The sequence below is a fragment of the Papilio xuthus genome, unplaced genomic scaffold, assembly GCF_000836235.2.
Source record: "Papilio xuthus unplaced genomic scaffold, Pxut_1.1 DF826949.1, whole genome shotgun sequence".
In the NCBI taxonomy this organism is placed as follows: domain Eukaryota; kingdom Metazoa; phylum Arthropoda; class Insecta; order Lepidoptera; family Papilionidae; genus Papilio; species Papilio xuthus.
This window is the reverse complement of record NW_013531700.1, coordinates 5,738,692-5,752,262: the sequence shown is the minus strand read 5'-3', so window position 1 is coordinate 5,752,262 and position 13,571 is coordinate 5,738,692. Positions and strand designations below refer to the sequence as shown.

The window sequence follows — 13,571 nt, the reverse complement described above, 5'->3', positions numbered from 1 at the left end:
ACAAATTGCCTTAAAGAGGAAGATAAAAAGATATTTACAACTTGTGTAACTTATATACAATTATGTTTAGTACATAGGCAAATATATAAAGAATAATACAAGCCTTACATTTGCTATTTGTCAATCATTATTATTTAGTTTGTCTTCAATAGACAATATACCAAACAAAAAACCTAATTATTGGTAAATATGTGTTATGTATAAAATTTATAACAATTTTTTTTTATTTCAAAGTATTATTTTCAACCTTTTCAGTAGACAATAAGGTTGAACTAAAATTAATACATTTTCGATACAATGTCATGTTTATTTACAATGATGACTTTATGATTAAAAATATACAAATCTTATGTTAACCATCTAAAGAACACAAAGAAAATCATTCGATTATAACCTTAAATTTAATATCACAATTTATTATAACAATCCATAGACAATCTTCTTCATTTACAAATGATTCTTTGTGTCAATTGTTTTTCTATTTCACAAACTTGCACATAATGTTAAAACCTATTTTTGTCTCTGTTTTGCCAAAGATGAAAGACGAAAGGTGGCGATATGTTTTATACAGCGATTTAGTTGTCAGAAACTCATGGTTAGTAAAGTATTGGATAACTAACAAATAAATTAACTCACGAATTACTGCCTGTCAAAATAATGACTTATTTGAAGAATACGAAAAACCAATGACGATTTTATTTGACAAATAACTACCAATTTTAATCAGGAGTTACTTGGAAATTGTGTAACAGGCCCTAATAGTTATTTTATAATACATATCAAAGCAATTGTGTGCAATATATAGTTGTCTCTGTTTTTACAAAGAGAATGAAAGGGATGACAGGAATCTTTGATACTTTTTTGACATTGACAGAGGGGCGCTAGTGAGCTGTCATAATTTACTTTGTCTTATGGCCATCTGGTCATTTTACTTTCTCTGCCTATAATATTCCATAACTATTTAAATTGCTTAAGTGATAGCTTTAAAATTATATTAATTATGCTAAGTTTTTATTTTAATCATATTTTGAAAAATTACTTTTGTATTTAATTCTAAAGTATAACAAAACGAATAAATTTTTTCTTGGCATCCTTTTAAGCATAATTTTTTTTTACTTTTCAGTTTAATTATCTGGAGTAAACAAAGATGTACTGTATGATAAACCTTAAATAATGGGAACATATTAAAATATATTTTTTTACAAGTATTACTATGATTTAAGAAAATCTTGATTTGATTAACTTAGTTGATTTTAGATTAAATTAACTTATAGAACAAAAATATACCAATGCATTTATACTAGGAATTAACACTATACACTTTTCTAGATTTTTTTTTCTAAATCGCTCTAGTTGTGTCAAGTTAGGTAAGTTCCTTACGTATTTTTGATTAAGACAATATCTAGGAATAATGCAAACAATTAAATCATTCATATTTTACTTTGATCCAAATTAACCTAAGACCTTAAATAACATTTGAAACACATTTTGATGTCTTTAATCGCTTTTTTTTCTATTTAATGATCAATGTTTTGCATTTCAAATTACATGAAAATAGTAACCCTTTGAATGCAAACATTTTTCACATAATAGAACAAAGTCCTGATAATTCATTACCTTTGTGCACCGGTGGTTGTCTACTGAACTGAACACCTTCTAGGTTAGGTTTCAACTTGTACTCAAGCTCCGGTTCCTCACCGGGAGGTAGGGGTTCATCATCAGTGCAGACATCCTCCAGGGAGGGCTCCTGGGTGACAGCGGCTGGTATTGTCTTGGTGATGTTAATTCTGATGCCTCCGATGGGTATGACAGCGGTCGGTGTCTCCAGTTGTACGTTGCCGTCGATGGAGGACGTGACAGTGGTGTGCGTAGTCTCTATGGCGGTGGGGAGACGATCCTCGTCCACTGTTATTACTGGTTCATCATCTGTTATACACAAAATTATAAGTTAGTAAGTTAAAAGGTACAATGTTAAGAAATCAAGAAAGAAAAGAGAAGAAAGTAGGTAGACGTCTACAATTTTATTATTAAAAAAATTACTTTTCGTATATTAATAAATCCGACTGTCATACACAGGGAAGGAATACGAATCGAATGACACTTTTTTCTTCAAAATTAGTACAGTCGTTTAAGCTATACATAGACTCTTGCACGAATATTTGCGACAAGCGCTTTCGAAAAGTCATCGAAAAATATAGAAAAAGTATGAGATTTGTTGATGTAATACATCCGATACGGAACGCTGCACAAATTTTAACACATACTTTGTCGATGACGTTAAAAAGTTGTATGATAAGATATATTTGTGCTAGACTGAGTCACAATACATTAACATACCAAAAAATATATAAACTCGAGGAAACTACCCTTTTGTCAGTCTATACAAGAGTTTGTTAGTGATGATACTGACCGGGGTCTATAGGTTCCTGCTTAACGCGCACGTTGGCAAAGTCTGCAGCGGCGATGTCGCGCTGACGCCGCGCCTCGTTGGTCTCGTCATCCGTGTCCGCGTCCTCCAGCACCACCTGCTCCACCGGCTCCGCCTTCAGCACCACATCGTCGTCCTCAGACTCGGAGCACGAACCTTCTTCTATCTGTTCAAGTTAATTGACTTTTATTGATAAAGACATCCGACTTGAAGGACCAATTTTATTTCTTTACAGTTGTGTTACTTCATTTGACTAAAAGTGTTAAATTTGATCCTTTTAATGATGATTTCATTAAACTATGCTTTAAAATGGTGTTTATTTTGTGTTCATATTATAAAATATTTAACTGCCTTGAGCTCTTACCTCTAGAGCTTCAACTACGGGCTCCTTGACCTCGAGGACTTCCACATCAGACTCGTCATCGGAGGCCAGCTTCACCTCCTCTGTGTCTACCTCTATCGGCTCCGTCTTTTCTACCTCTCCACTAGCCTCTTCTGATTCTTCCTCTGGCTCTTCTTTAGCCAGAGACGCCTGGAACAAGAAGTTACATGTTAGATCATTGTCAAATCATAACTTATATTCTAGATTTAGGAATAATTAATTTTTTTCTTGTAAGATCTTTGAGAGAGAGTATAGTAATGGTTCTCAAAGATGATTGAGCTACCAACTCACTTAACAGAAACTGCTTAAATCAGGATTTACCAACCGAACGAGCCTACATGATATGGTACCGACGCATACTTATATTTTTGAAACTCCTGGTGCAGTACTTACTTTGTAGTCAGCGAGACAGAGCGGATGATAATGCAGGTCATTATGTCGCACGGCGTTCCTGAGATGCCACTCCTCACGGTCCTCGTTGTAGAACTGCAGGAAGAGGTCTCCGCAGAGTGCGCAGTGCTGCGCCGCGGGTGCTCCGGCCGCCGCGCTCGGCGCCTCCACCGCCACCTCGCCTCCAGACCCGCTCTCCGCTGCCGGCGCGTTCGTCTCGAACCAGTTCTTTTCTGTTGGATTATTCATTCTTTAATCTAAAGTAATCTGCCGTAGGGATCCAATCTCAAAAGTGGGGACTTGATGGCGATTCAATCTTTAGTATTAACAAAAATAATTAACAATGACCTTGTAGAAAAATAAAATTTATCATACACTTAGTTCACATGTAGTCGTTCTGAAGACATTAATCTTAGAATTTTCCTTACTTCCCTGTCTTTTATCTTTCACGTACTAACAAAATGCCGCTTGAACTTCTGATTGTTAAGGCTGCACGTCGATAATTGTGCATGTCATACCTCTCTCGTCGAGTTCCTCCAGCTCCTCATATCGCAGCCAGTCGGGCAGGTCGTAGTGCCAGGCGCGCGAGTGAGCCCGGCGCGCGGAGTCGCGCTCGCGGCGGTTCTGACGGAAGTGCCAGTCGAGGTGCTGCGAGTAGCGCACCGTGTGCTCCGGCGGGAAGCGCGCGCCGCACCCGCTGCACTGCATGCCGCCGTACAGCCGCGTCACCAGCGCCGGCTGCTTGCTGCAACATCAACGTCACCATCTTATGCTTAAGTACACAACTCTAGATATGCCACAAGTCGACATTAACACTCATAAAACTGTCGCCGAAATATTTAAAAAACACCATAAAGTCGAAAATAAAATTTTTTGTGTGTCCCCATTAAGAAATTTATCGTAATTAATAACTTTAGCCTCGTATTACTACAAAACACAACCGAGAGACACTTCATGGTCAAAAGGGTGATTTGTACTCATGGAATTCACTAGTCCAAATGGTAAATCTAAAAAGTTAAAAAAAAATTAAAAAGTCAACTTACATTTTCAACGTTTCCGGTTTAAGTAGATCCACTTGACGTATGATATTCTTATCTTGTTTAGGTATCATTTCATCAGTTTTAATATCTTCTTTGGTATCTTTAGCGACTTGTACTATGCCGGTAGCGACTAGCTTAGCGAATAGATCGTTTATATTGATATTGCCAAGTATGGGCAGTGGAGCTGGTTTCTCTTCAGCGGGAGTCTCCAGACCCGGGATCTTGTCAGTCTTGCTGAACATCGGCTCGGCGACGCTGTACTCCGACCCTGATGCTGGTGCCATGCTGGATGGCATTAAACTTGCTAACATGTCCAGACCTGAAACATTAACAATTGTCACCAAAAGAAAAGACGATGAAAGCTTGATAAAAAAAGATAAAATGTGGCAAATAACTGTGTAACATTCGGTAGAGGTACATTACCTTGGTTCTCCCCGTCGGGACTTGGTGATTTCTTAGGTCTGGCTATTGGTTCCTCGTCTGCTTCCTCAGAATCTTTATCGATTCTGGTCGGGCTGTCGGGCGCCGGTGCGGGCAAGCTGGCGGGCACCGACACGCCTTCCATGTCTGCGATTTCAATCTGTCCCGGCTTGATATGACGCGGCAGTGCGGAGAATCTCACAAAGAACTTCTCCTTTCCTATAAATATTGGTCTCGGAAGATCTCCGAACTCGACTTTAAAAGGTTTCTCATTGATCAAAACTGTCCTCAGGGCATCAACGAAGCGCAGCGTGAAAAACTGACCGTTTATCATTATCTTTTGTACTTTAGCGTCCAGGTACACGGGACACATCTGAGTCGCGTTTATAATCAGGTTTATTTTTCCAGCCACCAGATCAGTTCGCTTCTTTTTACCGATATCGACTTGTGGAAGCGGTCCCTCCAAGTGCAACAGTCTCGGCTTGCCGTCTATGAGCACGCCCAGCGGCTGTCCACCGAAGAAGCACTCGTACCATCTCCCATTGATGTACAGCTCCCTTGTAGGTGCACCGAATCTAATGTCGAACACTTGATCGTCAATCTCCACCTGCTTGTAACCCTCGTTGAAGTTTAGGATCACGGAGTCCTTGTTGTCGAACGTCACCCGCCTGCAGCCCGGCAGGAACTTGATCTCGCGCGGGTCGTCCCAGTCCAACATAATGACTGCGGTTTCCCCGTAAAATCTGATCTCTCTGGGCACTCCGTCAATCTGAATAGTCTTGACTGGATCTTGGTCGATGTATTCGAGGATTTGAACGTTAGTCGGCGGGACGGTGTGTCCTGGCGTGCCGATGGGTGGCGGCGACTCCGCTCGTTCGTAGGGTTGCAGCGGGCTCTCGCCCTGACACATTCCCAGCTTGGGCGTAGGCAACGGCAGCGGTAGGCGAGGATCGAAAGGTAGCCTCGGTTGCGCCCTCTTATCGAATTTGCCCCTAAAGAACGGTGGCATCGGACCTCTAAATCTTCGGGGTCCGAATTCTTCCATGCGCGGTCTCGCCTGTCCCCGCCACATTGGGTAGGGGCCCATGTACATGGGCATCATGGGGGGCAGGGGTAGAAGGCCCTGCGCCTTGCCGTCGGCCGCGTCGGATCCTATCGGGTTCATTCTCATATCGGAATCCTGCATGAAATTCTGGCTGTCGGGCGGAGTGTCGAGGTACGCGGAGGGAGCGACTCTCTCATCTATGTCGCCGAAGTTATTCAAATCCGAGGGCGAGGTCTTGGGACTGGGGACCTTGTGGTTTTCTTCGTCGATGTGCGCTTTCAGCTTCCGCTTGGACAGTTCGAGCGACTCCCTCTGCTTGGCCTCTTTTAACTTGAGCTTCTCGTTGAGCTGCAGCACTTGGTACATCAGAGTGTTGTACTGGTTCTTGTCCAGTTTGCCGTCGCTGAACTGTTCCTTCGCCTGGGACATGATAATCGATATGGTCTTCTTGTGGTCTTCGGGCGTAAAATCGTCCCCGCTGTCGGACTTGTGGTCCCCATCGTCGGAGCTGAGCGTGCGCCGCCTCTCCCTCTCAATACCTGTTAGTGTGTGAATAAAGACATTGTGTAAACTTTTATACAGGTCATTCACTCTGGCTTCTGCAAGAGATATAAAATACATACGTCAACACAATTTTTAGACATCATATTTCATGTTATTCATTTGTATTATTCAAAAAATATACTTACTTGGCGATTTGCTGAACAGTAGAGGTCGACCTAATCGGTCTTTTCCTTTCGTAGCTTCAGCTAGCTTTGCTCTAACGAGGTCCAGTTTAGAAGGAGTTTTCTTTGTTTCATCTTTCTTCTCCTTAACCTCGTGCCAGTCTTTCTGTTTGGGAGAGCTGGTGGAGATTGGGCCGTCATCCTCGGCGTCATCGAGGGAAATGTCTACTTTAGGAGACTCGGTAATGGTGGGCGGAGGGGGAGGCACCAACTCGTCTACTTGTGGTAATTGACGAAGATCCACATCTTCGTTGCCAAATAAGCTGTTAAAATTTATAGTATCAAAATTTTTGAATAAACCTATCTTACAAAAGAATGTTGTTATAAAAGTAACACAGTACATGTTGTATTCAAAGCACAGCCACAATATTCAAATCTCCGCACAGTATTACAAAGTCTTATTTTTTTTTATAACAGAAGGGGGCAAATTACTTACATATCAAATTTATCTAGTTTATTCTTCTTAGGTTTCCCTTCAACTGTTTCAGTGGAGGGTCTCTTCTGCGCGACCGCAGCAGCACTGGCTTCTAGCACCGGCTGCAGGACCCTAAGGTCAACGTCCTTTGTCTCCATGACAACGTCGAGCATATCTGAAAAAGTCACTCAATTTTTTATGCAGCCTTACGTCCACTGTACTCCTCCAAGTCTTCTTTCTCGTCTTCTGTGGTGTCGACTTTAATGTTAGATCACTCTGCACTTTCGGAATGCTTGGTATTGCATTAGAATTGTTAAGTAATTAGTTAGTTTAAAGTTATTCGTTTCGGTTATTGGATATTACTGTTGTACCTAATGGAAGGTAGTTTATTAAGGTTTAGTTATTTCTTTAACAACTAAAGTATAAAGGGAAGATAAAAAACAAAGAAATGTGGTAAAAAATTAAAGACATGATATTAGAAACTACGTTAGCGAAGACCAGAAGATTAAGTAGGAAATATTTTACAGACAAGACAATTAAATAAAGATTTCTAGGCAATTGATTTTATAAGTATTGAATATAGAAGAAGAAGAATACGATTATATTACTATGTTAGTAATTAAAGTTCGTTAGATTCCATACTTGTTTTCAATTGAATTAACAGTCGATGATAAAGCACTACCTTAACTTTAATATCACAATTGAAATTTTAACGAAACCAAGGTACACCCAAATTATTAACAGACTTATAAAAGACGCAGAAATTAGTTAGAAAGAGAGAACATCATCCAAACAAACGTGAAAGGAAAAAATGATAGAGAAACAATTGGAAAAGAGAAAGAAATTTAGAAGTAACACTATGAAGGACGCGAACACAAGATGAGAAAAATTCTTAACACATTCCATGCCACTAACAATTCTTCGATTAAAAGTGAACTAACTAGGCAAGTCGGTGGCACTAAACGTGTCGGTTTTTTTTTGGGTACTTTTGTCACGATGTCTTAAAAACCTTACATATGTTGTAAAGTTTCGCCCCACAACGCCGATGATTGTAGACATCAACTTTTCAAGAACTCGGATATTTTTTAAGGAATTTTAGAGTTTGCCTTTTCTTCGATGTTTAAATGGTTTTGTGGATTTAACATATAAAATGCGACTACGGATTGACTTGTAAAAGTGAAATCGCATGGCAAGTCAGTAGCGATGGACTAACTTGTGCTCGTGCAACAATATAAAATACCCAAGTTACAGAAAAATAATATAAAAATTGTGAAAAATTAATGTTCCCTTCACACTTTTGAAGACACACTGTGCAAGTATAAATATAATATGATATGATGTGATAAAAATATATATATGATGAAACGTTTTTAAGTAGTTTGACAAAAAACTTAGTTTGTATGTTGATAAAGATGCGCCACTAATATTTTTTCTCGTATGTAATGTACTCGCCAGGCGAGTCGGTGGCTGTGAGAGTGTTAACCCAATAAATCTAGTTTTACACTGATCTTAATTGCTACCAAATCACTGACGTAAACTATTGACTCATCAATTTCCTAATGCCCCGTTTTATTTTCACCCCCTAACTTAGAACCTCTAACCCAAAAAATCTCCTGAAATATGTAAAATTGAAATTTGATTTGGACATTTATAAGGATTTGACTTTTACCGGAAAGACAAAAGAAAATAATGTTTTTCGAAAATAATATATATGTGAAGTTAAATTAACTCGATTGTGTATTAGTAATTATCGTAATAAAAAATTAGAAAATGTGCTAGTAAATTTAAAATGACTGTGAAAATATACTATATCCCATAAGAAATATAACAAAAGTTAAAGCTTTTGCAAAAATATGTATGGTCATACATATGTATGTATGGACGAAATAACGACGGAGAATTCTTCTCTTTCTTCCAGAAACTTTTCACCGCAGTCTTCTGATCGGTCCAAATTTTTTTTTAATTTCGTCAATGTCGGTTTTTCCATAACTCGATTTGTACTTCGGTGTTATAAGACATTTCTATGGCTCCTAGTTTTTGTTCCAGATTTTTTTTCTCTATAGCTTCTATACTATGCATTAACCTAATTTGACTCTGGATTAAAAAAAAACTCCTGGAGCAATTGTGTTTTCTACTAAAGTTATGTGGCTGTATACAAAAATGATATTTGAAAATAAATCAATACAAATACAAAAAGCATATTACAAAAACCTATTTCCTATATTTCTATAGCCTGTACTTTGATGATTGATTTCTGAATAAAAACTACAGAAACCAAATTCATTGTTTGTTACCATTATTTTAAGATATATTTTAGTGCTTTTAAAAGTGCTGACTAGTTCTTAACATCATAAAGTATCAGAATTAGCTCCAGGAGAAAATGTACCTGAATATTGACACCATTTGTTTAGCTTTTTTAAGTAGTAAGTAAACGACTTTATAAAGACGGAAACGTAACTTACGAGTAAAGGGTACAAAGCCGTCGATAAACACTTCAATATGAATACTGCAGTAGTAAAAAATTATTTATTATTACACAGAACTTGTGGCAAGTTTCATCCTTACACGTAATATCACAGTTCCATTGACTAGTTTCATGTTTTACAACTACCCGCGGGCTCTGTTAACATGGATTGATATCTTACTTGTTGGTTCACTATTAGCTTTCGCGTCTTCCGACTTTTCTTCTGACTCGCGCTCCGGACTCTCGGATTTCTTTTTATTCCGGCACATGTAGTTGTCCTTGTTGAAATTCTTTAGCACTTTGAATGCCACCGTTTCTGCCACGACAGGGGCCGCCTCCTCCACTTCTAGCTTCGCTTTAGCTTTCTTCTTAGTCTCTTTCGACTTCAGGCGCTTCTCCGGCGAGGAGCTGCTGGAACTCTCCTTGCTAGAGTTCTGTTCCTTCTTCTTCCGCCTCTCTTTAGGATTCTCCTTTCTCTTTTTGGTCGGCGCGGGTTCGTCGTCGTCTTTATTTTCATCCCTGTTTATTTTAGGGATGGGCGGGAGTTTGTTGATCTTTTTCGGATCGGATATTTGCAGTCGATCCATGTAGTCGTCGACGGCGGTGCGGATGTTATTGTATGCGGCGTTATCGCGCGCCTTGTCTTTCTCCTGGCGGAGCTCCTCGCGCTTTCTCTCTCGCTCCTCGTCGGTCTTCTTGGCGCGTCTCTCTCGCGCGCGGTCGGACAGTCTGGGGTCTCGACGGCGCTGGTCTTTGGCCGCGTCAAGACGCACGTCGATCGTGATGACGTTCTTGCGTTTGGTGACCCTGTCGAGGGGCTTTATGTCGAACACGTTGGGCGCTATGGGTGGGCCGTTGGGTACGAGGGGCACGTGGGGCACTAGGGGCACGTGAGACACTTGTGACACGGGGGGCACGAGGGGCGCGGGCTGCGGTGGCGGAGGGCGACGTGCGAGGCGCGGGTCGCGGCGCGCGGTGACGAGGGCTCCGCTGACGGGCGCAATGCGGCCTCCCGCCGGCTTGTTCACTGGCTGTAAGAGATAATTACAGTGTTATGATGCTTATTACAGTGGACATTTGCACTCGATTTAATGCTAACTTTTAGTATCGCAATAATGCAATTCGATAGATCATGATCTAATTATAGGCGGAATCTCACGGGGACTTTATATACAAATTCCACATACAGCTATAATGAGCAAAAAGCAACATATAATTAATTAACAATGATATTTTAATCAACCTTATACTCAGCATATTATTAAGGAGTTTGTCAGTCTGACCGAAATTGTTTGTTTACTAATATTAGACTAATGAGAAATAGTTGTTTTAAGAATTAAATTTAATAAAGCAGTAATACTGACCGGTCCCAACCGCTGTTTGACAGAGACGGGTGGTGCGGGGGTCGCGGCGGGTGCTGCAGTCACGACGGGCGCGGGGTTCACTACTGCCACTGGCATCGCCGACACATTGCTCGGACCCACCTAAAGAGATGAGAGACATTAATAAAGTTGAAATTAGATATTTACTTTTCTCACTTGTTGGGGCTTCTCTTAAACCCGAGTTTTTTGCTTATGGAGGTCCCAAAGGATCAGACAATGGTTCTCGCTAATAGAGGTCCGACTGTTTTAGGTTCTGACACTTAACTCCGCAAAGATTTATTTTCATAAATAAATGTTATTTTGAAAACAAATATTATTCTAGGACATTTTTTGGTTTGAGAATTATGACGTCACAATAGGAAATGGATTCATGTACAAAATGTTAGTAACAAATATTTTATTAGTACAAATCATGGTTTCAAAAGAAAATTGTATTAAAAAGGCAAGTTTGAGAAAAAACTTAAGACATAAGGATGATTGTATACCACAGAGATTAACAATTTTTACTAATGTTTTTTGTGCAAGCATCATAAAATATTGTATATTTACCAATTTAGCATTTTTCTCTGCCAACTCGAGCTGCCGTCGAGTTTTCTCCAGCTCCATTTCAATCTTCTTTCTTTGCAGCATGAGAAGCTCCTGTTCCTTCTTAGCGAGGATGGTGCGCATCTTCTCTTCATCTTCTGTCAGGGTTGCTGTAGCTGCAGCACTGGTTGTGGGTGCAGCGGCAGCATTCTGGGAGATAATACCATTATATATAAGATGACACACATTGAATCCTATGGATAAAAAGCTCATATAAAATCGTAAAGAAGCTTATAAAGATAAGAATAAGAACAATTTAATTATTACAAACAAAATTGGATGTATTAGTTAAGACTTAGTAGTTTTTGTCAAACAGAACTGAAAGAATGACAATATAAATAAAGTGTCATAGCAATGGAGTCCTATGGTAAAGTCCAATTTTGATGGTAACAATAATTTATAGCGTGCATTTAGAATTTATTTCTCGAAGTGCAAGTGCAAAATCCAAGATAATATAGAAATTGTGCAGAAACATAAAATAAAATAAACATCGAAACATAATCAACTAAAAAAAAACACCTTTTTCAGAAAATTTGGATTTACATGGATGTTAGACTGTTGCGGCTGCGCTTGGATAGGCCATGCTGGGTCAATCAGGTTCACTTTCACATCCAACTGATACAGCTTTGTGGCTGGGAACACATCGTGCCATGTCTCCCGCAGTTTGAACATCTGAGACCTTATTTTTTCATCAACCTGGTAAAAAATATACACATTAACAAACAAGTAAATGTAAATACAATGTTACAAAATAAAATAATTAATGTATTACCTGTTTGAATGTCCGTGTGAACATATTTACGATGCTCTGTGAAAACTTCTGTGTGTATGCCCCACCAACATTCTTGATGATAGAATCAACTAAATACAGTACTGGCAGCTTGATGTCTGGATGAACCTGTATGGAGGAAAATATATGTTCCAATCCCAAACCCCCTCGGTTGACCAAGTCTAGATTGGTAATTCCAGTGATCATCCGTAATTTTTTTCTTTTCTTACGTCACACGAAAATTTGTTTTAATGGTATGGGGAGGAATAAGACAAGATTTGTTTCCGCAACCTGTTTAATTTGTCACATATATGAAAATAAATAAGAACTCAGTTTGAAAAAAAATTTATTTTGATAAATTACACAACTGAAATGGAATTGGTGTGTTAAATTTTACATACCAATGAAGGTAAGGCAGTTGTTTTAGCATCATGATATGAACAGGTATCTCCTATTTTTTTTTGTAACATAGACATTAATAAAGTAAATTATTGACACTATTTTATAATGATTGGAAATTGATAGTAAAAATGAATTTCAATGTAAAGCTGCAATAAAATTACTACGAATTGAAACATAATGTAAACGAAAATTATTATGAAACTTTCACTGTATTGCACAATTATTTAAAGAAATAACTAGTATTATGTTAATCAATATAAAATGACATTATTACCATACTTCAAAATATAGTTACAATTCTGTGCTAAATTGCTTAGTTTTATCTAATCAACTATAACCTTGGAACACTACAGATAATTATTTTTTTATTGTTCTATGGGTAGGAGTTACCTGTTCGATGGCAAGGACTGGTTACAAAGATCTGATTAATCTCACAAAACACAACACGCAACAGAGTGTGCGTCATATACCATGACTTTCCACTTCGTCGTACCGCGACCCATTGCTAGGCCGCCAATTTAAAAATATAAAATCACCTTCTCCAAATGTTTCTCCACGGTATCAACGATAACCCCGGCATGGTCGATGTTTTCTTCTGCTAATATTGTTAGCATATTTATAAGAGGTTTGCTGTTGACGGTAAGATCTGCCAGGCTCGATGCATACTCCTCTGCGATTTCCTTTGCCATCTTGCTCGGTGAAAGTTTCCGCTGTTCTCACCATACCAAACCTTCTTCAACAGCACATTACTGTAATGAAAAAAGAAACTTCGTTCGTTACGTGGCTTCATTCAACATGGCGTGAATTTTCATAAGAGCACGTATTGAACTTACGTTATCAATGATAACACGGTGAGGTAGATTATAATTTCACAAGTATACCCTGATTTCTCACGTACAAATTACACACACATAATTAAAATTAAATTACGTAGCACAAGGAAATAACCCAACTGCCAACTCACAGCAAGTAGAACAGGACACGAACCAGTCTTTTTATTTTAGAAAACAAAATGGCGGAACCAGTTCACAAATCGCTGCTAAGGCAAAGAGTATTTTCAAAGAATAGAAAATGACATGAATAAAGCAAATTTTAAATGTAGGTAATTTTCTGTGGAAGAAATA

At 38.9% G+C, this 13,571-nt stretch overlaps 1 protein-coding gene across 3 annotated transcripts; it reads right to left on the bottom strand.

Annotated features, from left to right (window-relative positions):
* Positions 1–1,091: 1,091 nt before the first annotated feature.
* Pcf11 (Pcf11 cleavage and polyadenylation factor subunit) lies at positions 1,092–13,479 on the bottom strand. 3 transcript variants are annotated; one of them, XM_013316124.1, is made up of 16 exons: positions 13,281–13,479; positions 12,984–13,196; positions 12,049–12,174; positions 11,796–11,972; positions 11,241–11,426; positions 10,674–10,793; positions 9,491–10,340; positions 6,867–7,020; positions 6,395–6,693; positions 4,664–6,304; positions 4,244–4,559; positions 3,719–3,945; positions 3,204–3,433; positions 2,793–2,960; positions 2,411–2,594; positions 1,092–1,926 (listed from the first exon to the last, which is right to left on the bottom strand). In XM_013316124.1, the coding sequence occupies exons 2-16, from the start codon at positions 13,134–13,136 to the stop codon at positions 1,583–1,585; spliced, it is 5,175 nt and encodes a 1,724-aa protein (XP_013171578.1). In that variant the 5' UTR covers positions 13,137–13,196; positions 13,281–13,479; the 3' UTR covers positions 1,092–1,582. The 3 variants fall into 3 exon arrangements, with proteins under 3 accessions (XP_013171578.1, XP_013171579.1, XP_013171580.1); XM_013316125.1 differs by having other exon boundaries at positions 11,820–11,972; XM_013316126.1 differs by having other exon boundaries at positions 1,093–1,926; positions 4,664–6,244.
* Positions 13,480–13,571: the final 92 nt, after the last annotated feature.

Coding starts and splice junctions, on each gene's coding strand:
- Pcf11 (XM_013316124.1), bottom strand. CDS start 13,136: ATGGCAAAGGAAATCGCAGAGGAGTATGCATCGAGCCTGGCAGATCTT. Junction 11,427..11,795: donor ATCCAAATTTTCTGAAAAAG/GTGTTTTTTTTT, acceptor ATTATCTCCCAG/AATGCTGCCGCTGCACCCAC. Junction 1,927..2,410: donor GCAGGAACCTATAGACCCCG/GTCAGTATCATC, acceptor TGTGTATAACAG/ATGATGAACCAGTAATAACA.